The following is a 26,528-nucleotide window of genomic DNA, read 5'->3' on the forward strand; positions in this document are numbered from 1 at the left end:
AACAGGCCTCATCATCTTATTCACATTACCTGAACAGTGAGGCTCTCTTGGATTGCTTGAATAGAGTCTGCTTAATTCATTTGTCACTTGCTTAGCAAGCTGTAGATCTTCTCTTGATACCATTTGCTGCATTATTTGTCTACTCTGATGGTCAGAGATCCTGAGATTCAGTGGTTTTTCAGCTGAGGGCAAAAAATAGATAAAAATAGTGCAAATAAATACTTGCCGTTATTCGAATGTAAACATCATAAACATAAAAACAAAATACTGTGGATCCCAGAGATCAAAAATAAAAAGAAAATGCTAAAAATGCTCAGCAGATCAGACAGCTTCTGTGGAGAGAGTAAAACATTATTTATTTGAGCTTGAATTAGATCAAGGGTGATTTGATTGAGGGGCTTAAAATGTTAAAAGATTTGATAGTTTCTCCATATATAGCCTATTTCCTATAGTGGGGAAATCAAAGACAAAGAGACATAATCTTAAAATTAGAGCTAGACCATTCAGGAAGCACTGGTTTTACATAAAAGCTAGTAGAAATGTGTAAGATCTTCTCCCAAAAGACTGTGGGCAATTGGAGCTTTCAACATCGAGTGTTAGATTTTTGTTAGGTGAAGGCAGAAAGGGGATATGGGGGCAAAGGCAGATAAATGAAGTTGCGGTGCAGATCAGCCATAATCTAACAGAATGATAGAGCAGCTCAAGGGGCTGAATGGCCTAATCTTCTTTTTCCCAGAGTTGACATTAGGACGTTCTGATCAAGGGTCACCAACCTGAAGCATTGACTCTGTTTCTCCACAGATGTTGCCTCACCTATGCAGTCAGCTCACCCAGCTGTCCCTAACTGAAATAATGGGAGCAGAGGGTGGAACACAAAGCTAAATAAATTAGGATATTCACTTATGATGTGTGCAAGGCCCTGTTTTAATTTTAAGTTTCTATGTGCACTGATGGCAGTCTGTTGCACACACGTGTTGATGCCAAAATAACCAAGGAGCTCAGTACTCTAACTCCATTAGTTATCCATTACTGTACATTAGAGTGAGAATAGGAAGGTCTGAAAGCAGACTTTCACAATTTTTGGTGTGCCTTCCTAAAATGTTATGCCTGCAGCCACTTTCTTTGATGACACTAGAGGTTATAAAGTAGTATGGGATAGCACATTGCAACAAAATACATGCAGTGCAACAGAGTAGTGAGATGTAGGTCACACTTCAGAGTCTCCAGCTGTAATTCAATTACTGTTGCTTTTGGGAGTGGAGGCAATGAAGATAAATACTTTCCTCCAAGTGAAAAGGCAAAGGTCCTTGCAAAGTACATATGGGGTGGAAAAAAAAATCAAGATACACAGTTTGAGTGGCCACTAGGCAATATATCTACAGCAACAAATTTCATTTATGAAGCACTTTTAGAACAACACCCGAAAACATTGGGAACTGAGAAGGGAAAGGGCTAGAGTTAGAGAAAGTGGTTCATTGTCTAGATAACTGTCACTACTCTGCAGAATGGTAGAGCAATAAGGGGAATTTAACTGTGGTGAGGATGGTTGTGGTATGATGTGTAATGGTCATGGCAAATTTAGTTGTGGATAAAACAGGCCAGCCATGCACATGGATCTGCAACCCTCAGTCTTAAGGATGTAAAGAGGACAACTGTGCTGGGGAAACCATATAGGTCAGCTAACCACAAGTGACTTGGTGGGGTACAAGGACATCCAAGTCAGAACCAATCAAGCTTTAGATTTACAATGTAATGGTAGGCCAAAGACAGCCAAAGGACAAGGAGTTGAGAGGGTGTTAAAGGGAACTGAGGTTGAAGGATAGGTGGGTTGGAAATGGGCAGGAAAATATGGAAGGTGATCACAGATAGCCTAGCTAGTGCTTGAAGAAGAAAATGATCTCGAAGGAAAAGCCAAAAAGCAACATTGTGCAACTCTTAGCGGTTGCCAAGTCTCAAAGGTTATGATAGAGTGATATTCAGGGGTGCAACTTTGGCGCTGTGAGGAAAGGATCACCATCCACAAGTCTAGTTTCAGCAGAACTAGAATATCAAGAGATGTATTCAAGGTGAGGACATGGATGTGGAAGGCTTTGTTCATTTGGAATGAGTTTTCTGGACACAGAGCAGACTGGTAGCTGGAGACTCACTGAAGAGCTGAAGAAGAAAGTGGGGCAAGAAGGAATTTAATCAACCTAAAAAACAAACTGTACAAGGTGGTTGCCAGGAAAAGGAGATGAGACAGCTAGAATGTTCTGGAAGGGAAAATAATTGTTGTCAGTGAACGCAGCACACGATATCCAAGATGGAGCAGAAGGGCACAATGGGAACACGGAGGAAAGACTCATGTAGCAGCAGGTAAGTTTTGGAGCGGAATATGCAAATGAGCTGGTCATCCACAAGACTAAGCTGTCAACCCACTTTCTGACATGTCTTGGGTGCTAAAATATTATGTTTGTCTGAGATCTGAACTGTAGTTTCGGAGCTGAAGCTGTGAAAAGCTTCCATAAAATGTGCTGAAACAATCAATTTGCGGGCTGGCCACTTAAAAGTGGTTTCTAGTTTAAATCCTGAATAATACAGTGGTAGACATTATTACGACTCTCCAAAAAACATTCAACTATTTTCTCTCATTTGTCCCCTCCTTCGAATATGATCTCATACACAAGGCTGAGTGTCTACGTGATCGGTTCGTAAACTTTCATTTTCTTCTTCTTTTCCCCATTTAAAAAATGCCAGCTAGGAAACATGTGCAAAATGGCCTGTTATTTTCTTTCCCTTCTCTTCTGCATAAAATAATTCCAGTGCTTTGTGTAATTGCACAGCCTGTTGAACTGGATCTAATTTCATTCATCATCAAGATTGCTCCCAGCATGGCAAATGGTTTGGCTACACTGTACTGAGAAATTATTCTATTATATTCAAAGTGTACCTAACATTTTATTATTAGGCTTAGTATGAATAGAAAGAGAAGCCTGTTGTGAGGCCACAGGATTCCTATTAGACAGGTTGATGGTACAGGATATGTCCACACATTAGTTAATATAGACATGAATGAATGTATGTACGTATCTCTCTCCTCCATATTTTTTTTCTGCAAACCATTATAATAGAGCTGATGCCCTGATAATCTAATATGCCAATTAGATTTTGTACCTTGTCCATCCATAGTTTCTTCTGCAGGAGGGCTTCTGGAATTCTGCTCTTCAGAATACAGCCTGCAAGCTGTGGCAGATGGATGCCTCTCAGACATTTGTAACATGTCCTGACCTGTTTGTTCACGCACAAGCATTATGTATTTAGCTGCTATTGCTTCAAGTTGGACCTGAAAAGTGCAATGATATTTTAATATATTCCCTTTGATTTGAACAGCATTGCTTTAAAAAATAATCCGTCTCATTGAGAGACTGTCTTAACCAACTCCCACAATTTCTTCAAAACACTATTTGAAATTTTTATATCCACCATTTTATCCCTGAAGTGGAGAAATTTCTAATTCCCAAAATATGTAATGTTAAACATTTTAAAATTACATAATCCACAATAACATGATCAGATTTATTATTTACCTTGAGCCTTCTGGCTTACGTTCAGGCAGGTATATTTTTAAAAACTTACCTTGTATTTCCATTTTATGGCCTACAGATCTGGTATTCCCGAGTGCAGCTGCCTGTGTCAGTGAGAATTGAAAAAATCTGGTCTAGCAGTTGCAATAGCTTTTTGTTGGCATTGCCCCAAGGGCTATCATTATGTCATTGGCTGCTTTCCACAACCTATCATTACCTCAGTAGGGGGTTGTAAGTTCACAACTCAAAGAGGTTATTAAAGGATTAGCTATCTTTGATGTGGGGTATGACTCCAACTTTTTTTTTAAACAAGGGATTAAGTACTGAGGGAATTTAAATGTTTTGAATTGTTTTTCATGAATGGGAGTGCTTTTTTTATAACTATTGTAAAGGCTGTAATAGATATTTAGAACTTAATTTTATTTCAAAATTCGAGTCAATGTTTCAAGTCGGTGATTTTAGTCCTCACGATGGTCATCAAGCTGAAACTTGAAGCTCTGTTTTTCTCTTTTGCCTGACCTGTTGAGTGTTTCCAGTACTTTCTGGTTTGGTTAAAAATCCATCCAATTATTCTAATTTTTAAAATATAAACTGCACAACTAAATTAAAGCCCTTCAAATCAGGTGCAGATAAGGAATTTATTTTTACTGCCAATACAACCAGATATATTTTTGGACCACTCCCCCTATAACATTAGATGGAAAGTATTCATAAACTTTTTTTCTGCTTAATGATGCAATACACCACAATTTTCAACTGATCCATTTAACACTTAAATTTGAAAAGAAAACAATTATAATGATATAAATAGATGCTGTTTCCTTAATAGACTTCCGTTATAGGTCAACAGATAATAAATGTTAATTCAGAATTGTCCACTGATTTCTTCCATTTACATGTATTGTTGATTAAACAAAATATTTAAATGTTAATTACTCAATTCTGTTTGCTCATCAGAGGAACTGAGCAATAAATATCATTACAAACTCTCAAACAATACAAGAAACAAATATTCTGGCTCACCACGGGTGCCTGCCTTTTCCTCAAAGTTTTTTTTAATGTATTGTTCCTATTTTCAGACTGTGATCCTGGAGGGCAATTCTGTACATTGAGCCCCAATGCATTTCATGTTATGATTATACAGGTTCAACCACCCAGTCTATTGTGAGATCAAATTCAAATCACAAAGGTGTTAGGAGGCACCAGGCAAAGACCAAACATTTCATCACACTAGATGGGGCATTCCTACCTTCTCTTGCATGCCTCTTTACAACCAGTTAACAGCTACATTGGCAGAATCATATAACTGCACATAGATATAGCACAGCAGAAGGCCATTCAGCCTTTTGCATCTGTGCTGGCTCTTTGAAAGAGCTTTCAATTAATCCCACCACCTGGCTCTGTCCCATAATGGAGTAATTCCCTTTTGAAATTTACTATTGAATCTGCTCCCACCTCCTTTCAGGTAGTGAATATTTTTATTCATTTATGGGATGTGAGCGTTGCTGGCTCGGCTGGCATTTATTACCTATCCCTAATTACCCTCGAGAAGGTGGTGGTGAGCTGCCTTCTTGAACCCCTGCAGTTCCTGTGATTTAGGTACACCCAGAGTGCTGTTAGGAAGGGAGCTCCAGGATTTTGACCCAGTGACAGTGAAGGAATGGCAATATATTCCTAAGGATGGTGAGTGGCTTGGAGGGTAACTTCCAGAAGGTGGAGTTCCCATGTATCTGCTGCCCTTGTTCTTCTAGATGGTAGCAGTCATGGGTTTGGAAGGTGCTGCCTAAGGAGCCTTGGTGAGTTTCTGCAGTGCATCTTGTACATGGTACATAGTGGTGCCACTGTTCGTCGATGGTGGAAGGAGTGAATGTTTGTGGAAGGGGTGCCAATCAAGTCGGCTTCTTTGTCCTGGGTGGTATCAAGTTTCTTCAGTGTTGTTGGAGCTGCACCCAACCAGGCAAGTAGAGAGTATTCCATCACACTCTTGACTTGTGCCTTGTAGATTGTTTGGGGAGTCTGGAGGTGAGTTACTCGCCGCAGGACTCCTAGCCTCTGATTTGCTCTTGTAGCCACAGTATTTATATGGCTAGTCCAGATCAGTTTCTGGTCAATGGTAATCCCCAGGATGTTGACCGTGGGGGATTCAGCAATGGTAACACCACTGAATGTCAAGGGAGATGGTTAAAATCTGTCTTGTTGGAGATGGTCATTGCCTGGCACGTGTGTGGCACAAATGTTACTTGCCACTTATTAGCCCAAGCCTGAATGGTGTCCAGGTTGCATACGGACACTGCTTCAGTATCTGAGTTGTAAACAGTGTGCGCATATCCCCACTTCTGACCTTACGATGGAGGGAAGGTCATTGATGAAGCAGATGAAGATGGTTAGGCCTAGGACACTACCCTGAGGAACTCCTGCAGCGAAGTCCTGGGGCTAAGATTGACGTCCAACAACTACCACCGTCGTCAATTGTGTTAGATATGACTTCAACCAGTGGAGTTTTCCCCCGATGCCCTTCACCTTCAGTTTTGCTAGGGCTTCAAATTCATCTGCATTAAATTTCATCTATTATGTATCTGCCCATTTTATCAGTCTGTCTATGTCCTCCAGAAGTCTGTTACTATCCTCCTCAGAGTTTTCGTGTCACATTGAAATTATGCCCAAGTTCCTTGTTTTTATATCAAAAAGAGCTGTGGTTTCAACAACAACCCTTGAGGAACACAACTGCACACTTCTCTCCAGTCTGAAAAAGCTTCACTGGTACATTCTGCTTTGTTTCTTAGGTAATTACGTATCCACACAACTACTCTCCCTTTAATGTCACTGGCTTCTATTTTGCCAAAAAGTCTATTAAATTGCACTTCAGCAAACGTCTTTTGGAAGTCCATATACACATTGACCGGAATACCTTAATCAACCATCTCCATTACTTCTAAGCATTCGATCAAGTTTTTCAAACACAATTTCTTTTCATAAGTGTGTGCTGGCTTTCATTTATTAACACATATCTTTCCAAGTGGCAATTAAATTTGTCCCAGATGTGTGTGTTATAAAATACTTATGGATTCGCTTTTATGGTTACCCACAAAACTATTTTCATCCACTCACTTTGTCCCTTTTATCTCCCTTTTCAATTCTGTCCTGCACTTTTTGTATTCAGCTTGGTTCTCTCCTGAATTATGAACATTTATCATAAACATTCCTTTTCCTGTTTCATTTAAATTTCCATGAGGTATAAATTTGTAATGGGCAGTGGCACAAAACGGACAATTTCTGATCTGCCTCCCGTTATACATAGTGCCAGATATACAGTTCCATTGCAGTTGATACTGCCTGGGATGAATTTCTACCCCTTAATCTTTTGTCATCCAGGCGTACTAACTTTCAATGCCTTTGCTTTCCTCTTGATGGGAATGCATCTAGCCTGAACCTCATTTATGTCCTCTTTGAAGGCCTCCCATTGCTTATTTACTATTTTATTTGCCAATCTGTGGTTCTAATCCACCTGGCCCAGCTGCCTATTCAATTCTCAGAAACTTGCCCTTTTTCAGTTCAGAATTTTCACATTTGATTTTTCCTTCTTTTCCATAACTATTCTAAACCTACTGATCATGACCACTGTTTCCCAAATGCTCTCCCACTGATTCATGCTTCACTTGCCTCATTTCATTCCTCAAAATTAGATCCGATAGTGCTTTCTTTCTCATTAGCCTGAAAACATACCAAGAGTTTTCTTGTGGCGATTTCAGAGATTCCACTTCCTCATTTTCCTTTTTCCCAGTTTTTATTAGGATAACTGAAGTCCATCATCATTACTCTGCAATTCTTGCATCGTTCTATAATTTGCCTGTAAATTTGCTCCTCTATCTCCTTTCCACTATTTGGTGGCCTTTAGTATACACCCAGCAGCATGATAGCTCTACTAACCAAATAGATTTGGTCTTTGAACCCTCAAGTACATCATCGCTTTCTCATGCTTGATTAATGCTGCCACCCACGTCTCCCCCACCAATATTTTGCATCTTTCCTGAATACAACTGCAGTCAGGAATATTAATGGCCCAGGAAGCTGCTCAATTGTATCTCAAAGGCAATCAGCAACATGCAAGAAACGCTGGTCTTGCCAGCAATGTCCACATCCCATTAGTGAATTTTTTAAAATACTAGCCGTTAGGACAAAGAACAGAACCTACTCCTTAATTCCTGAAACTCTGTAGGACATTTTCTTACCTATGCTATTGGCTTTAACATTGACCACATCTTGTGAAAGCCTGCAAGTAGGCCCCAGCCCTCACCTGAACTTTACATGGTCCCAGGAAAGCTGAATTTAGGGAGAGAGTGAATAGGGGAGGGGGAGGAAATAAAAAAGCATAAATCTTCTGAAAAAAACCTCTCTCTAACTTAATTTCTTCCTCAATTCCCTGTCCATCACAACCTGGTATTTTGACTGTTACTAAGGGCTGTGTGATTCCTGTATACCTACTTCGGGAAGCTGCTCTATCTATTCTTTGATAAGAGGACATGAAAGTTGCACAAAACATGGGCTGGTGAGATAGTCCCACCAAAAGGAACACTTACAGAGGCAGTTGTGAGTGAAAGAAAGAGCATGGATGTGAAGATCTTCTCTTAGGCAGCTGATCGCAAGAAATAGAAGTGCAAAACATGCTTATGGACAAGACAGTAAGTTCAAGAAAGTAATCAGGGACAAAACACATCAAAAGGTTGAAACCGTTCCACAGAGGTATGTAACTTGCAATTTGATTTTTTTAGTTGCAACATTTTTGTGTGACAATGGAAGCAGCAGTTTGCAACGCATCACATATTAGGCATGTCATCGCCCTCAGCAACCTAAAGATATGACTCATGTGAATCATTAAAAGAGTCTGACATTTTAAATATCAGCCTAACAGATTTTCATGCTTTTCCTATTAAATGCAACATAAACCAATTCCTCTGATAGTAAACTAAGTGGAGTGGTCAGGTGTCACCAAGTGCCAGAAGTGCCAGAATGTGAACGTCAGAGCTGTTTTTGTAAACACCTTCTACAACAATTTAATTTTCAAAACAGTTAGATAGGTTCCACAATAAAACTAGGCATTTGAATTGGGATGGACAGAATCTTGCATTTTCTGCCAGACTAACAGCAATACACCACAGAAAATCTACAGCTCATATTTGTGTTACCCGATTAGCCAGTGACCAACCTAAATACTGTAGCAAGGACCAGACATGATGCATGCTTGTCCAGCAATTAGATGCAGCAAGTTATCAACCTCGGCCATGTTACTGGGGTAAAATACAGACAGAAACTAGATATTTCTCACAAGAAGCGTGAAGGAGATAGTGTGTGGCAAGTGACCCAACCACTCACGCATTCCTATTGATACAGCATGTACTGATAATTTCAGTCACAGATAAAGGCTTGAATTTCCACTCCTAAGTTGGGTAGCAGGAGTCGGGAAATTTCCTAGCCCGCTGCACCCACCCTCACTTAAAAGTGCCCAGAATGGCAGGATTTTTGTTTGGGGGAGTGGGGGTGCGGCGGGGGGTTTGTGGGGTGGGGGGTTTGGGAAGGTTGTGGTGACAGGTTCAGATTGGAGTCAGGTCCACTGTCCCCAGATGCAGATCAATGGCAGCTAAAGGGGCTCCTGAGTGCCAAGGCAGGCTGTTTAAAAGGCCCACCTCAGAGTTTTCTGGGACTTTATCCCAGATGTTTCTTAAACATTAGGAACATTAGGACCTCTAGTACTCACCCCTCACCCAATTGCCCCTCACACCCTCCCATGCCAACCCATGCCCCCCACCAACTCCCAAAGCCCTTCATACCCTTCATGCCAACCCAAGCCTCCACCCACCCACAATGGCCCTCATACCCTCATGCCAACCCATGCCTCCCCACCCACCCCCAATGCCAACCCCTAGCTCCCCACACACCCCCATGGCTCCTTATAACCATTATGCCAACTTAATGCCAACTCATCACTCCATCCATTCCCATGCCTGTTACAGCCCCATGCCAACTTAGCACCAACCTATGCCAACTCACCCTGTACCCACCAAGGGCAGGCCTCAGGTGTCAAGCTGAGATGAAATAAAGTTCCAAATATCTATTACAAAGTTCACTATATTTTTGAAGTGTCATTCATGAAAGCCCATTTAAAACATTTAAATTCCCTCAAGTATTTAATCCCTTATCAAAACAAATAGACTTGTGTTCATTATCCCACATCAAAGGCAGATAATCCTTTTCTAACCTCTTTTAACTGCCAAAGTCTGAACTTACGACACCCTCTGTGATAATGATAGGTCGTGGAAAGCAGCCAAGCACTACTAATGCTATAATGACACCACTTATGGTTATGTCAACAGTCTAACATCCTACAGTTACCTTAACCAGTGGCCCAGCTGATGAGCTTTTGTGACCATTCCCTGGGACAGATTTAGTTATTTCTTGGCTCGATCAATTATGACATCATCCCATGCAAAAAAAAAATGCCCTGCCCAGGTTTCCTCTTCCAATGGTATCTGCTGAACTCATCACAGAGTTCAAATCGCCCTGCTGAGTTTGGTTTTCCCCCATGTAGGTGTCATATTCCAGTGCCATTCCCCTCATTGCCACCCCCAGTGAAAATAGGGAACTCTCATCCTCATTTTGGAAGGTGCCCAAAGTCCTAATACTCCGCGAAGATCTAGGCAAATGTGTTTCAAAAGATGGCCTTGAAGTAAGTAAGTCATTATGGATGCAGGGGTCGGTCAAAAATAATTGTATTACAATGAGAGGTGAGCGATCTTTTCTAAATTAATTTTACAGAATAGCTTTTAAAAAATCTTTTTACTTCCTTTAAAACAGGAGCAACACATTTTGGTGAAATAGTTGATGGTATCATTAGAGAAGTAGAAATGCCAAAGAAATATAAACAAAGTATCTGTATTTAGCAGAAACACTTTGTAATTTTATTTTTCTTTAGAAAACTTTTTTAAAAATTGACTTTCTCTAGTCAAGTCTTAGCAGTTAATCGATCTTAAATTGTTAGGCCTAAACAACATACATTCACAAAATGCAGCTATTTAATAGCTACAGAATGCAAAATGTGGAAGCAGTTAAAGCTTCCCTGGAGAGCATGGTTTGCCAATCTCATCCATATTTGGAAGAGGAAACCTGGGCAGGGCATTTTTTTTTTGCATGGGATGATGTCATAATTGATCGAGCCAAGAAATAACTAAATCTGTCCCAGGGAATGGTCACAAAAGCTCATCAGCTGGGCCACTGGTTAAGGTAACTGTAGGATGTTCTTTTTAAAGAAAAAAAAATACATGGGATTCCAGAATTTTACCAGTACATTGGGAATCATATTTCAGGATTGCATATCAAAAAGAAAGAAAAACATGGATATGGAAACAAAATATTTGAGTGCATTGACAGCATATTCCGTTGCAAGTTGCTCCAAATCCACTGTCTGCATAATTCAGATTTATGCCATTGTTTCAGAACATTAGTTTGTTTGAGATCAGACCATGCAGCGCCAAGCCTCTCTGACTGGGTTTGTCTGCCTTTCAATAATAAAGGTGGAGTAACAATGAAGGGGCTTCAATACAGGTACTTCAACATTGCCACATCATTCAGTCCAGATTATGGGAACCCAGCTCACTTAAACTAGCAATGAATTGAAGCAGGTCTATGATGCTAACAGAATCTGATTCAGCACTGTAAACACAGGAGCTGACAGTCACTGCTTTATAATAATCTGAACTAAAGGAGCACCAGTGTGAGGTTGTAAGCAGAAACGAGTATCCTGGAATGGAATGTGTACTGAAACCTCCATAAATTACATTCATTTCTCAATAAATGTGTGACCCATTGAGTTAGTAAGCTCATGGGGGGTTAGTGTCCCATCGTCTTCAGAAACTTTGCAGCTTCAAGGCAAATATGTTTGAATGTAGTCGTGTTATTGGATGCATCTCATTCTTGTGGTCAGAGAAGTGTTATACATCATTATAGTGTCTGTACAGGCTTGTCAAATTAAGCCCAGTGTAGCAACAACCCCTTTTTGTCTAGTGCACATCCCCATTTTGCAGATAGACTTTATATTGGAACTAAATTTGGAAGCATTATGGCATGAATTGCCTTAGATTGTTGCTGCCTCAATCTCACACTTTCTTAATATAATTACCCACTTGTGTGTGTTTATGTGCAACAGATTTACACTTATGTTCCCTCGTGCTGGAAGAAACCAATGAAGTCTGATCAAGAATTGATTGTTACTTGATATGTTATTCACTGTGTTTAACAAAATTCAGCATTATGTGCACTTAGAGGGCACAGCCCATGTACATTGCAAAAATAGTGGTGTGAAGCCACATTTTATGTTATCACATAAACATGCAGACAATACTTGTGGATAGTAGCTTAGAAAATTAAATTGACTAGCACCACTCGCTCAGTCACCAAAATCATAAACCAGGCCTAGATTAGGCATCAGGCTTGATATGGGCACATCAAAAAGAACAAACATACATCTCTCTTAAGATTTAATTATTTAGATTGAAGTCAATGAAGCAAAATTCAGTTGGAGCTTAAATCTTTTGAAAACACATTCATTCCCCACGGAAACAGTTTTCCCTTGGTATTTTAACACATCCATATGCGGCGACATAACCTCACTCAGCAACGGCAGTGCATCTGACAAACAGCATTTTCCACTTTCTCGTTATAAATTTTCACAACATAGGACATTTCTAGAAATTTTAAGATAACAAGTGTGAAACAAAGGGCAGCACATTTTTTTTTCTGTAATTTTTTCCTTTTCCCATATAGGAGGCTGATTAATTCTTGACTTCACTGCTCAAATTCCACAACTGGTGCCATCTGTGATAATGAAATTCATATCCAGAGGGAGACATTGAAAATCTGCTATCACATCGATGTGGGTTTACTACAGATAGTCATTAACAGATCTTGAGCACTGCTGCTCAAATTATTTTAGAGCATCAGCCTATACATCTCAGTCACTAGTTAGTGTCACTAATTGTTCTCTGACTAATTTTTCTTCCTTCATTTTTTTCACACTCATCATTCTTACTCCAAATCACAGTATCTTGGTTCACCTTTTCTTTTGCAAAGGACTTCGAGATGCAGTTAGGGCTCTAGCTTTAAAGTAAAGCCTCAACATTTCTACTTTTGAACAATGGTAATATTATACTAAACCATAAAGCTTGTTTTGCCTTAAAGTATTTCTATGACTCAACCAACATTCATGGTATTTTGAGGGTGAAAGATTTAATCTTGACTAAAGTATGGCTGCAGAATGAACAAAGTAAGAATTTTTCTATTCTTGCCATATGATTCATTAGTGAGGGAAAAAAAAGGCCAATTTTTAATATATCTGCAGTTTGAAAAGGAAACCAGGTTGGGGAGTGACAGTTAACCCTGTGGAATGATACCCTGTTCATGTCATGCATAAGTCGGACATTCCAATTCATAACAGCCAAGGAGCTGCTAAGAAAAGCTATCTTGTTCTGCCATGCACATGATGTTGAAGTGTTGGAACACAGCCTGATTTATAATGAAATCCGTCATTAAATGATAGCAGAGCCATTCTTTTTTTAAAGACATATTATATATGGTATACATTCACATCGTGTCACAAGGCATCACAACTGTTTGCACTACACAAGGCTTGTATGGTGCATGTTAATTATGGGCTCATTTTTTATAGATTCTCAAATGTTACTGTCTGTGGCTTTCAGCAGCAAGATGATGCCTGGCACAGCCATCACAACCTGTATCATGGGAACAGTTCTACTTGCTGATTGCTCAGTCCCTTTGTAGGATGTACAATGTTTGCAGAAAGACATGTCATCATGATGAGGTAAACAAGTGGCGTAGATTTTCAAATAAAAAAGGACAAATAACTGAAATCAAAACTTGTGGTCTATGCCATTAAGGTCACCCTCACCCACTGCCTTGCAGAGGCAGTGCAGAGGTGTCAAATTGTATCAGGGCTTCACAAGAAAATCAAACCTGAAGGCTTTGTAATCACTTTCATGCTCCAAATGACGGTGTTCATGACATTTAGGAATATAAGAGAAAGCACTTAGTCACTAATGTTTTATATGGAAGTCAGTGTAGAGCCTTCAACATTGATTAATCGATCCACCGATGCATTCCATTGTTTAAAACATCTTCAATGAACAAAGATTTGCCAAATATTTACAAATTACATGATTTTAAAACTTTCCAATTCAGTACCTGAATATTACGAATCATGGCCTCATCACCTTTCATCTTGGCTAGAGCCATTTGCTCTTTTAATGTCTCTTGCCTCTGTTGCAAAATCTGTAGCGATTCTTGAACATGTACAGAACCATCCTGTAAAATGCAACATCAGTTAAGCACTTTACCATTACAAAGGGTTTTCACATGCACCAATTACAGTCAATCAGTAAAGGTAATAGCTCAGATTTTGTGAAAGGAATAAACCGGAGAGACTACCTTCTTAAAGAGTAAATCAGACAGCAATTTTCAACATCAGCAAATGCTTAGTTATACATGGAAATCAGGAAGTTGCTGTCCGATTTGCCTTGTTCCTCCACGAGCTTTGCTAGACTGGTACCTCACTGAAAGATTTGGCATTAAAATATATGAAGGATGTGAAGAAGCAATAAGACATTGAACATGCCAGAAAAGAGTTAAGCATGGTGCATTCAGGGTAAGTGAACTTTTAAATAGTGCGATGAGTCTTATTTACTGTCAAACACTTATCTGGAGCAGAAAATGTAATTTTGCAAATGCAGAGTCACTTTCCTTCAGAATAATTTTCCTTTCTTAATAATTCCTTCAGAATTTTAAAAATTAGAAATTTGCTTTTACTTTTCCCTTTGTCTTTTATCTCTCAATCAGATCTTTCTTTCACTTTCTGTAAGTGATTTTGTATTGAATTAAATATTCTAATTCATACTTCCTGGTATAGATCCTGTGTGTCTCAGTGAGGATTCTTCAATCTGAGTGGTTGAAGAGACAATATGTTGTGTTCCCTGCTTACACCACAAATTCCCATGATGAAAAGGATCTCTAGTAATCACAAATTGCAGCTCAAAGGCCCACATTAGCTCCAGAGAGCTATAAATAATCAGTTCCACAAAGCACAAGAAAAAGTCCAAATGGGATTTTACACATGTTAAAGAAGTACATTTTGGCTATAAATTCAGCATAGAGACATTTTGCAACCACTTTACACAAAAACTAGATTTCTTTCCCTTGCACTGTAAGAGGTCACATTCCTCTCCCTTAATGCAGGTCATTCAAACTGTGAACATGTCCAAAATAGTTGCCTGGAGTACTTCATGTTCAGCTCAGGATTCTGGAGAGGACACAAAGCAGTGGACATAACTGCCCTGGTGGAAAGCAAATTTTGTGACAGGTTACCAACAGAAGTTATGGAAAAATAACTCCTACCAAGAATCAGAAAAAACCAGTGAGCCAATCAAAATCACTCCTCCTGCAGTCCATATACAACCTAGCCCAGTGTAGATCTCCTATCTACCTTATTAGTCTCCCAAGGGCAATTTCTGCATAGATAATCCCTGATTCTGGCTCTCTAATTAGCCACTCATCTTAAAGTCTTCTTATATATCATGCTCTTATACAAGTAAGCTGTGCAATAGGGGTACACAAGATCATATTGCCTCTGCCCCTCACTCGCACCCCAGCCCTTTTGTGCAGCAAAATCTATGGGTCGAATCTTCTGAGGAGCGGCAATCACTTTTGGATTGCCACACTGCTCCTATTTACTTACCTCACACCGGAGCTTTGCATTTTTCACCCGGAATTCTGAACAGGGCCTCCTCAGAAAGTCCTGTTTTGCGAGCCCTTACTTGCAGTGCAGGATCACTGGGGGAAGCCAAGCCATGCCCCCTTTATACGGCATTAGCTGCCGCATTCCAGTAAGTTTCAAGGTCCCAAAGCCACGTTGAAAAGCTATGGAGAAAAGTCAAGTGGTGTAAGGTAAGTGGGTGAGGAGGTCGGGGAGAAAGTCGGGTGGTCGAGGCGGTGGGGTGGTCAGGTGAGGGCAGTTGGGGGGGGTCAGCAGGGAGTCCAGGTGTCGTAGCATAGTTACCCAGGAGTTAGAATTGGTTTTTATCCTTTAACCCAGGCTTGTCCAAGGCCCGGTCCACAAGTCGGATGCGGTACCCAAGGCATTTTCGTTGGTCGTTGGAGTCAATCGTCCAAGACTTCCCGGAGAGAGAGTTTTAAAAATGCTGAGAGCCTGCTCATCTAATCACAGGCTGGTTCCACCCTACATAGGCTCAGCAGTGGCTGCCTATCAGTAGCCAATGTAGGGTAAAACCACCTTGTGATTGGATGAGCGTCATGTCATCTGTTGCTAGGTAAGTTTTTAATATCTCCGTTTCTGGCCAGGGATCCCAGAGCAACAGGTAAGTTGACCAGGGAGCAGGTGCTCGGAGTGGGATTGGGGCTTGGAGCTGGCAGGTCGGGAGTGGGGTTGGGGCTTGGAGCTGGAAAGTCGGGAGTGGAGTTGGGGCTTGGAGCTGGCAGGTCCGGAGTGGGGTTGGGGCTTGGAGCTGGAATGTCGGGAGTGGGGTTGGGGCTTGGAGCTGGCAGGTCCGGAGTGGAGTTGGGGCTTGGAGCTGGCAGGTCGGGAGTGGAGTTGGGGCTTGGAGCTGGCAGGTCGGGAGTGGAGTTGGGGCTTGGAGCTGGCAGTTCTGGAGTGGAGTTGGGGCTTGGAGCTGGCAGGTCGGGAGTGGGGTTGGGACTTGGAGCTGGCAGGTCGGGAGTGGGGTTGGGACTTGGAGCTGGCAGGCTGGGTGGGGGTTTGCGTGGTGCTTGGATGCTCCGAGTTGCTTCAGACCTCCAAGTGAGACAAATTCTAAAATGTGGCCCTCTGAGCGAAAAGGTTGGACAAACCTGTTTTAAACTTTCCTGGGTAACTATTCAGGTAAGTGAGTCAGAACCATCTGAAATCTCCAACTCTAACTCAAAGTTTTGTAGGGCTCCAGACAGAGGGTCCAAACTTCCCAGACAATTCCCACATAGTCAGTGCACAGGGGCTTCTGAGGGGTCCCCCAGCGCATCTTGGGGTTACTTTTGGGGTATGACCACCTGGTGATCGGAAGTTCTGGCCCCCTGTGATTCTCACTTTATAATGTACAGCACCAATTCTTGTAAGGATCCTGCCAGGCTTCTCTGAACCCATCGCTGCCCTTTTCATAAGGTACCCAAAATGCAAACAAGACAACAATCTAAGCTAGGTTGACATAACTTTCTTCAAGGAGCTTCAATAAAGCCAAAACAGAGATCCTAGTATTTAATTAACTTTGCTGACAATTGCCCCACATTGTCTGCAAACTAAGAGAATGAACACCAGTAACAGGACAATAATTTTTGTTCCCAATGAAGAAAACAGCAGTTGCAGGTACAGAAGACTTTTGCATGAACAAATGGCTAGATCACCAATAGGAATATGGCAAAGGTGAATGACTTGACATTCTGCAGCCATAGCCTGGCAAAACAGGCTGCATGAGAACAGCAAAGTAAAATGGGCCTGCTCTGCATATTCCAAACAGTTCCAGTTCTAAACAGTATTAACATATGTAAACATAGACATGGATTACCGCAGTGTATCAAACAGAATAGGAATTTAAAGCTTGGCTGCTAAAATTTACTATTAGCATGACACTGATATTCAAAGTAGAAATGGAATTCTGCCCAGTGAGTGCATGGTTCTGGAAAGCATCCCTTTTAGCAACCCAGCCCTGAACTGCCAGGAACACAACAAGTTAAAAACAAGAGTCAATCCAGATATACGGACCTGTGACCTTTGTGTTATGAAGGAAACTTCCTAACATTCCACTACTGAGCCAATGAATCCTGAGAATCTCAAGAGCTTGTGAAATTAGAAGGCTGTCACTCTGCTATCTAATGTACTGCTACTACCATTGGTTTCTGATCACTTCTAAACCTTTATTTCACTGCTTGTGAATTCTCAGATTATTCAAGTTTGTTATTCAATGTACATCAGAAGAAAGTCCAGTTAAACTATTAAATGGAGGCACTATAGAAACAGGGTAACATTAAAGCTTTTCTGCTATTTTGTTCAGTTTTTCTACAAACAAAAATCAAAAACATGCAATACAACAGCTTTATATTGAATAAACTAGAAAATCACACTCTCATATCATGGTATGAGATGTACAGTTATATACTTAAGAGAAATAATAAAAGATGTCCTGCCCCACACACTCATCACCCATTGCTCCATGACTACACATTGGTTGCCTATCCTCCAATGCATTAAACTTAAAATACTTTTCTGGAAAGCACTCGATAGCCTTGTGCCACCCTATTTCTGCAGCCCGACTGAGTCTTATATCCTCTCCCACACCCTCTAACCTTTATATTCTTATCTAGTATGCTTCCTGCCACTCCTTTTGTCCACTTTTAGTGGCACATCCTTCAGCTAGCTTGACCCTACTATCTGTCACGCTCTCTGGAAACTCCTCTGTGTCTGCACCTCTCATTTGTGAAGCCCTCCTAATTTCTGCCTTCGTGGCTTGCCATCAATTCCCTTAGCTCCCTCCATCTATGAAATAATTGGGACATTTTAACATTAAATAACCTATGTTTGTAATATGTGGCAGTTAAAAAGTAGTAAGAAGTCATATGAATCTTAATGAGATTTTACCTCTAATGCTCCAGGATATTTTGATATATGTTGAAGAAAGGAAAGCTTTATTCTATTGCTTTGGTAAACTTCATCATAGTGAAAAGCAATGAATTGACACATGAAGATGTTCACATTGCTGTGGTATGATCACTGCACAGTTCAACATTTAGTTGTTAGAAAATAACACTTATCAATGTGTGTAAACTCTTGGATAGCATTCGACATCAACAACTGTCTTTTCAAACACTAACGCAACCTCGTATTTTTTTCTCTTAATTAACCACAGCCTATGGCAATTACACATGAAGCTACTTAAAAAAGATTTTTTTATACGTTGTCGACTGTGCCATTTTAACTGCATGTGCAACCTTTGCCCCAGTTATTGTACTCTATAGGATTTTTGATTTTATCAATTTGTACCCCACCCATGATCTTTGTGTAAGCCCCAACAGTATGAACTAATGCAAACAGAGTCCACATTCAGCACATTTGCACTCTGAAAAAATAATCACAGTTAATTACATTGGTAAAAGGACCATGATTTTGAAGAATGGAATTTTCCACTCAAAGAGCAAATTCCACTTCGTGCTTGGCCCATTTTGTACACTGGCAACATAGCTGTTGCCTTTTCAGAAAGAAAGTTTCTTTCCTTCACAAGCTGTATGCTTCAGTGCATTTGCTCCACTGTGCTACTCAGAAACTAGTGCGCATATCACATGAATGTTTGACACCTCCTGACATTATTTTAATGTGCCATCAAATTATGGTCAGAATCTGCACATATCATTCATTCCTAAGTGCCCCTTCCATGAATTTAAGGTATGAGAAACCTGCACACAAAATACTAAACCATTCATTACCTCCATTTTTATTCGTTTGGGAGACGATTCATCTTGTTCAGCACATCTAGACCTGCAGTTAAATACATACAAGCAGCTTTAAATAATCTAACAATGTGAAATGTTAAATGTCAGGTAAAGAAGAAAATAAAATACAAATTTCTAGAGTTTAAAAATGAAAGTCCTCACCTGGAGGTTTTATAGGTGTATTTGTAGGTTACTTCTCGGGAGACCTGTCGAGCTAACGTAAATAGTTCATCTCTCCGAGTGAGCAATGCGTTATCCTTTGTACAGAGTTGAGCAGCTGCTTCATTAACAGTTAGCTGTAAACAAATGACAAATGATGTGTTCGGGGCCACTTTAATGGATCAGCTGGTTGAAGAGTAAGTAGTGGGCCCATACTGAGCAGAAAGACTAAATCCCCAGTCCATAATGAGTCAGTTGGTCTCAGCTGGGGCTGTGGTAAAGGGCTCCTGCAACATCAATGGCTACTCTAAATAACTCATGGAGTGTTAAGCACTTTGAGATGTTTCTGAAAAACATGAAGCATTATATAAATGCAATCTAAGTTACAAACGGGGCAGGAAAAAATAATCACCAAAGGTCCCTTTCTGGATTGTTCTCCATTGAGCGCTTAGACTGGTTGAGAAAAGGGTAAGGCTGAGCTGCAATGCCCCTTTTGGGCAAATCGCCAGCCAACACTCAATTTCTAGGCTTACATACATCCACTTAGATGAAATAACATCTCATAGATGGCATGGTCAAGCAAGATTTCAATTCCATTTAGGATAATGAGAGAGAGGTGGCAAGAAAACTGCTGGCAAAAGAAAAGCATTAAGAAAAAGCTTTTCGACAGTGTTCAAAAAACCTCACCTTTTCACCATGAATTCGAATAAAAACAAACAGCATAAAACTAAAATTACGACCATATAGTCCCATAATGTAAAAGCAAAATATCGCAGTTGCTAGAAATTCTCAACAAGTCTGACAGTGTCTGTGGAGAGAGAAACAAAGTTAACATTTCAGACGCAAGGTCACTGGCCTGAAGCGTTAACTCTGTTTCTCTCTCCACAGATGCTGCCAGACCTGCTGAGTATTTCCAGCATTTTGCATTATTACTCAAATGATGTAACTTCAATTATATTTTCAAGGAAAGATGGCACAATGGTTAACAACACAGTATTTTCTGCAAGCATACATGTGTAAGTCATTGTGCAGTGGAAAATAGTCTTCCGAGGTTGGAACTGATGTATGTTATTGGGTAACAAACATGCTGGTTGCACCTCTACATTTGTTAGGATTCTTTTTACATTATAAGCAGTTCTTCAATTAAAACGTTGCTTTTAATAATGGGAAGAGAGGATCAAGACAATGAGTTCTTCAAAGTGTACTGCAGTTGAAATAGACTGAATACCTTATTAGGCTCAAGTAAATGAATGGTAAATTTTACATAAATGAAATTAAAATGTGCAATAGCTGTTTGTTAAAGTCAATAAATTTTTTAAAATAATTTTACACAGTCAATAGCCCAGATTTTGGTGCCTAAATGACAGCCAGTTTAACGGTGCCTGCGGTAAAGGAGTGAATCGTTCAGCTACTTGTGGTGAGGAAAAGATAAGTGATTTTCAAATCATCGCAAGTTAATGGACAATTTGCAAAGCTATAGTGAGGGCTTGATGCAAAAACAGCAACTTGCCCTCAACCTCCCAGTGAGTTTCATGAAATTGCTGCATTTGCGCATTAATTGATAATTAAACTCGCCACAGAAAGTTAAAGCTGCTATTTAACAGAGCAAGTATCTTTTTTTAAGACTAAGGAAATTTATATTCCAGGAACAGCGTTCAATCTCTTTATCCCAGAAAGGGAACAAAGTAAACTGTGGAGTCTCATTCCTACAGATGGTAAACTATTAAGAGATTTTTATTTTTATTACTTTTCCTTTCTTTCTTAATCCAATCTTTATTTTCCTCTTTCTATATTAGATGTCACAAGAATGTATCCTATTTCCTTCTTTGTTGTTCATTTCATTGGTTAAGGAGATAGACTATTGGCCCTGTTGTTCAATGTTCCAAATTTCCATTATGTTCTTCCTGCTGTAGCAGTTCACACTTCCAGCAACTTACAGGGCAAACATTTTTTGAGCTGAAGGGTGAGGGAAAATGCCCCCCTCCTCCAGCAAAATCTGGACCAATGATGAAAAACAACTTGCTTATAAGCTGTGTTCAAAGAAAGCTAAGTTTATTCTGGATAACAAAAATTCTTGAACATTTCTTAAATGTTTTCTTATCGATTCATTAATATTATATTGATAATTCTGCAAAAAGTGGAAAACGTTTCTTGACCTATTGTAATTTCTGCAGATTTTGTTGTAAAATGTGATTGGTTAACAAATATGAAGCCAACAAACACAATAATGCAACCCTGACCCCGAAAGTACTTTTGTTTACAATATACCGATATCCAATAAAATAGGCAAATTAGTGGGACTGATGTGGTTTTGACAAAACTATGGCTTTCTCATACCTGAGCACTTGTTAGGCCAGTACTAAAGTTTTTTTAGGCCAAAGTTAGCAGGGAATTCTATGCAATTTATCTTTTACACCACGTTCAGATTATTTTTATTGTTAATTACTCAGCCCAACTTTTATTGGAAAGTAAGCATAGAACACGAATGACTAAACTACTTGCTTTGCACATTCTTGTAACAGGTCTGAGTACCCAAGGCAGACAACACTCCCACCCACAATGAACATATGCACGAAGATCTGTCATTTCTAAACTAGGACGGGAGCTGAAATTCTGCCCACTTTCCAATACAGAAGTACATGCCTGGTCTGATTATTGTGGCGAAACACCAACATTAAAGAAGTCGTGGGCTCCACCTGTTTTACTGAAGGACTGCAGAATGCAAAATTCTGCAAAGGGAACATGTAAAAGAGTGGAGCATGAGATAGAGAAATTTCTGTACCTCGTGAAGTGTAAGATGCTTTCCATCCTTCCTTTTGGAATCAAACCGACCATATATTGCACTATATTTTCGGATCTCTTCTTCTTTGTGGGGGTCACCATCAGTCATGTCAAAGATATGGCTAATCATTTTTGCTAACTTCTTATTGGTTTTTAAAAATTCTTTTACTTCATTTCTGTCCGTTTTTGGAATGCCTTGAATCAAACGGTCAACAGATTCTGTAATTGCAATGACTGCAGCAGCATCAAGAATTTCACCATTTTCTTTTGGCGAAGATGGAGATGCAGGGTCAGCGGGGGAAAGACTCTGTTCACTCTCAGTAGTGGAATGTCCTTGCCAGAACCGTAGTTCACTGCATATTTGCAGTGGTGAATTCCCTGCCATGCCAGACTTGTTAGGTCCCACTCCCTGACCGCATATTGCAGCTAAACATTTTGGAAACTTCACAGGAGGATCCCGAAGGTTACTATTTCTTTCATTACTGTTAGAATTTGACCCAGGAAAAGCAGCTGAGCTCTCAGATATTTTGTACAGTGGGATGCTGCTGACTGGAAGAGAGTTCAGGGGTTGATTAAAGACAGAGGGATTTGTCACCCAGTCTCTCAAAGCTTTTTGCAACCTCCTGACATGCAGAGGTTTGCTAGCCATGCCAACCAGGGCCATGATCTCCAAGAATTCCTCCTCCCCTGCTTCACAGAGCTGCTGTACATCATCTCCCCCTTGCTGAATGAAAGCATCATAATAAGACAAGAGATTGGCTCGCTGTAGAATGCGATAGAGTTGCAGTTCACCAAGGGTCCTTGGTAAAGTAGTTGCCATGACCAAATGCAACACCTGTATTTAAAAAAAAAAATCAATTGAAGTTAAAAACCATTTGTAGAATAAATGTCAGACTTTGGCTGTTTACACAGTGAATTCTGAGTACATTCATACCACACTCCACCTCTGCTGTCTGTAGGTGGCACGATACAGGCTCCTCTTGTTTGGAACACAGACATTCTCCAACGATTACAGCCTGATAACTCGCACACAGTATCGTGGGATTACCCAAGTCTTAACTAAATGGCTTTTAATTTAATATTGTTCTTAATTTAAAGATATAATAGTAATATGCCCATTATATTGATCTGCACATGATATTTTCAGTATAAAAAATTCTACAACAGTATTTCTAATATGTTGCAATGAAAAATAACAAAGAAGAAATGGTAAGATTCCCTTCAAAGGAAAACTGAGTACTCCTTGGAAAAAAAATTAACTTTACTGTTTTTTGCCTTATTTTTATTAAAACAGTGTGTCGATGACAACAATATTGGCTGCAGTATTGAGCCAGGCACTGTGAGGGATTTGCATTTATCATAGCAAAGTCAACAAATCAGAAAGCTTCTGCACTCAGGCCATTTCAACTCTGTGTGGCAATTTAAAATCCTGTCACAAATTAAGCAACTCCCAGTGTTTCAACATGGTCTGTATGCAGGTGTGGTAACAAAAGCAAATAAATGATGCTGGTAACTCCAGGATCTGAGCGAGTGTCTGAACAGGTTGTAGCAGGGATACTGCAGGGAGTGTTAAACAGAGCAAAAAAGATATGAGCTCCCACCAAGTGGAAACATGTAGTTATCATCAAATTTCCATTTTTACATCCAAGAGGCCCAGTGATAAGTTATTGAGCTATTAAAGGATCAGTTAAATGCAACAGTTGCATTTCTCTGCTACTCAGTAAATATCAGCAATTGAACTTTAATATTTTTCATTATTTTTCTTGTGTGTCAAAAAAGGGAAAATGAACAAGCACATTATATAGGAACATAAGCAGATTATTCATCCTCGAGCCTGTACTCATCATCACCTTTCATATTTAAACACCAGTCAGCAGTGGAAATGAGTAGCAAAATGTAAATGTTAGTTTATTTATAAACCGTGGGAAGAGATACAATCGGAGTTTTACTTACAGAACTATAGACAAAAGATATATTATCTGCATTGTACTCATTTCTTTAAGATTCCTTCTCTAAAGTAAGAAACAACTAGGCTCACAACACTGGTCTGCTATTTTCTTCCTTCTCTCCGCCCTCCTAGGCAATTTGCATCAGCAAGTTGTCTCTGTCTTCTTCTACCAGATCTACAAATCCCTTACTATCCTACACTCTGATCTTACCAAAAGCTAAAGCGGATCAGTCTAGTTCAGTGGACATGCTCATCTCAGTACCCATATAAAGCCACACCAGAGGTATGCACTAGACATACACTCTATGATTTGCCAGATTACAGGAGTTCATATGAACAATGTTATGTCCAATAAAATATTTCAGCTGAAGAGATACACTTAAAGCATTTTGTGAATATATACATATTCTAGTTGGAGCTTGGGCCAAAACCAAAAATAATTCCAATTACTTAAGGAGTACCCCCCTTAAATAACTGATCTGTAGATTGGAAAACAGTGGAAGACAAAGTATAAACTTCTCTTTCAAAGAATCATGTAAAATACAGTTAACAACAGGAGTGCGTTGCAAGACTATAAGACACTAAAGTGGTAAGGTTCCTGTTGTCAATAGTTATAGCAGAATGTGCAGGAAGAAGCAATCCTTCATCTGAGTTACAAGCTCTATGTTAGAGCCCCGCTCCAGGACTTGATGGCCAAGGAACATGCATTCATAACACGGCCAAACAGGTTGAGTATCAACCAGCAAATCCTTCCAACAGACGCCAATGGTGGATGAGTAATGAGTAGTGAGTAATGGCAGGTGGTAAGAGCAGAAGAGATTCCTGGTCAGTCATGTGATGGAAAGAATGTTGGAGCCTCTATCATCACTATCCATTGCTCCAGACTACAACATGCATGTAAAAGTGCATGTTGCCACAGCAACCTGGACTCACTGAGTTAACTTTAACACATCACTGCCACATCAGCATACATGCTGAATAGAATTTCCTATCTTATCAGCATACATGCTGAATAGAATTTCCTATCTTATAAGGATACTGCATTTCTTCGGCTAAAAAAATCAACAGGATGGATTTCACCACCCAAAGACTTCAGGTATCAAACCAATAAAACAAAGTTTCAACAACTTTTAAAATTATTCAAATCCTTGATCATGTTGTAAACTCAAATATGCTCCCAGCCACTTTATAATGTACAGCATGAAAGCATCTGTCTGAACAGCTCCCCAGCAGCAGTGACTAGCCATCCAAATTGAGTGCAGCTTCCGGCTTGTCCTGCATGTATAACTATATCATACAGTAAATTCACTGTCTTGTTAAAATTAATAAAATGCAACTGATTTCCACCAGTTTTAAACTCCAATATAAATACCAAGTGCCACACTCCTCTCTGCTACTGAACATGCGCCAGCATATTACCTTAAACATTTTCATCCTCCTATCACCTTACTCTTTCCTAATCTGCAACCTCCATTTTATATTATTTTGACTGATGTCCTCTCTGCTGCTCGTAAAAAACCTTTAATTTACCATGCCCTGAATTCTGTAATACTCCATCCAGAAAACTCCTCCTCCTACTTCTGTCCCCACCTCTAAAAGCCTCTTTCTTTTGACCATGCTTTTAGCTAATTCCACATCCCAACTTCAGTTTGTTATCCATAAAGTATCTCAGCCACATGAAAAATACTGTAAAAAAGCAAGTTACTTTTGCTACAATTTACTCATTCAAAGAGCTCTCTTCTCCAGTTTTGATAAATGCTACCAATTTCTCTTATTCATGCCAATTTTGAGTTGAAACACTGGAGGTCAGATGCTTGTTTCCAACCAAAGTCAATTTTTATGGAGCACATTTTTCTGTGCAGGTTCTTCTATCTGTTCTCATAAAAAAAATGAGACCAGAGGAGAGGTTTATTTGGAAAATATATTATTCTTACAGAAGTGAGAACAGTTCATCAAAAAATCATACTAATCAATCAGTCTCCTGTGGTGTTGGACACAGGGACTCGACAAAGTGCAGACTTCAGGAGGCGTGGGGTTAAAGGTTGGGGATAATGGAACCAGGGTTGTAGATATATTCAGACAGATTTTGCTGCAGCAGGGATCTCATGGTGTCTGCTGTTAGTTAAACTTACCCCTGCACCCTTCAGCTTAAAAACACTTTGCTCACTAAGTTGCTGAAAGCATGAGTTGATAATGGTGCGGCAAAGGAAAGAGGGCTTCTGGGGCCCGAATAAACAGGACAATCAACAGAGTATCTTCCTTAAACATATTGGTAAAAGGATTGGTAAATAAACACAGGGGGAAGTGAGAGGGGGTGAATTAAAGGGGATGAATTCAATGTTAAAACATGTACAGAAAAAGCAATAAACTAAGGGGAAAATTCAATTGAGAGAAAGGAAAAAAATAACATTTTACATTTGTGGATTGTTATTAGGTAATTTTTAAAAAGGAATGGGATTCCACATTTCTAATGCTTTCAATGGTCCATTGGTAGTCATCAATGCTTACCACATTGTTTGAAGCAAAAG

The 26,528-nt window shown here is 39.8% G+C and overlaps 1 protein-coding gene across 3 annotated transcripts in view; it reads right to left on the reverse strand.

The window, feature by feature from the left end:
* The window catches only part of LOC144686544 (NGFI-A-binding protein 1-like), a 74,460-nt gene that overhangs the window by 3,738 nt on the left and 44,194 nt on the right, over nt 1–26,528 (reverse strand). For 2 of the 3 annotated variants that reach the window (XM_078551870.1, XM_078551869.1), the window contains exons 2-7: nt 22,054–22,887; nt 19,275–19,408; nt 19,107–19,158; nt 13,812–13,931; nt 3,154–3,322; nt 30–182 (exon numbers count right to left, since the gene is read on the reverse strand). In XM_078551870.1, the coding sequence (XP_078407996.1) occupies nt 30–182; nt 3,154–3,322; nt 13,812–13,931; nt 19,107–19,158; nt 19,275–19,408; nt 22,054–22,872 (1,447 nt within the window). In that variant the 5' untranslated portion in view covers nt 22,873–22,887. Of the gene's footprint in view, nt 1–29; nt 183–3,153; nt 3,323–13,811; nt 13,932–19,106; nt 19,159–19,274; nt 19,409–22,053; nt 22,888–25,705; nt 25,826–26,528 lie in introns of those variants that run through there. The other variant, XM_078551871.1, reaches the window with a different exon arrangement.

The sequence above is a fragment of the Cetorhinus maximus genome, chromosome 11 (assembly GCF_964194155.1).
Source record: "Cetorhinus maximus chromosome 11, sCetMax3.hap1.1, whole genome shotgun sequence".
Lineage (NCBI taxonomy): Eukaryota > Metazoa > Chordata > Chondrichthyes > Lamniformes > Cetorhinidae > Cetorhinus > Cetorhinus maximus.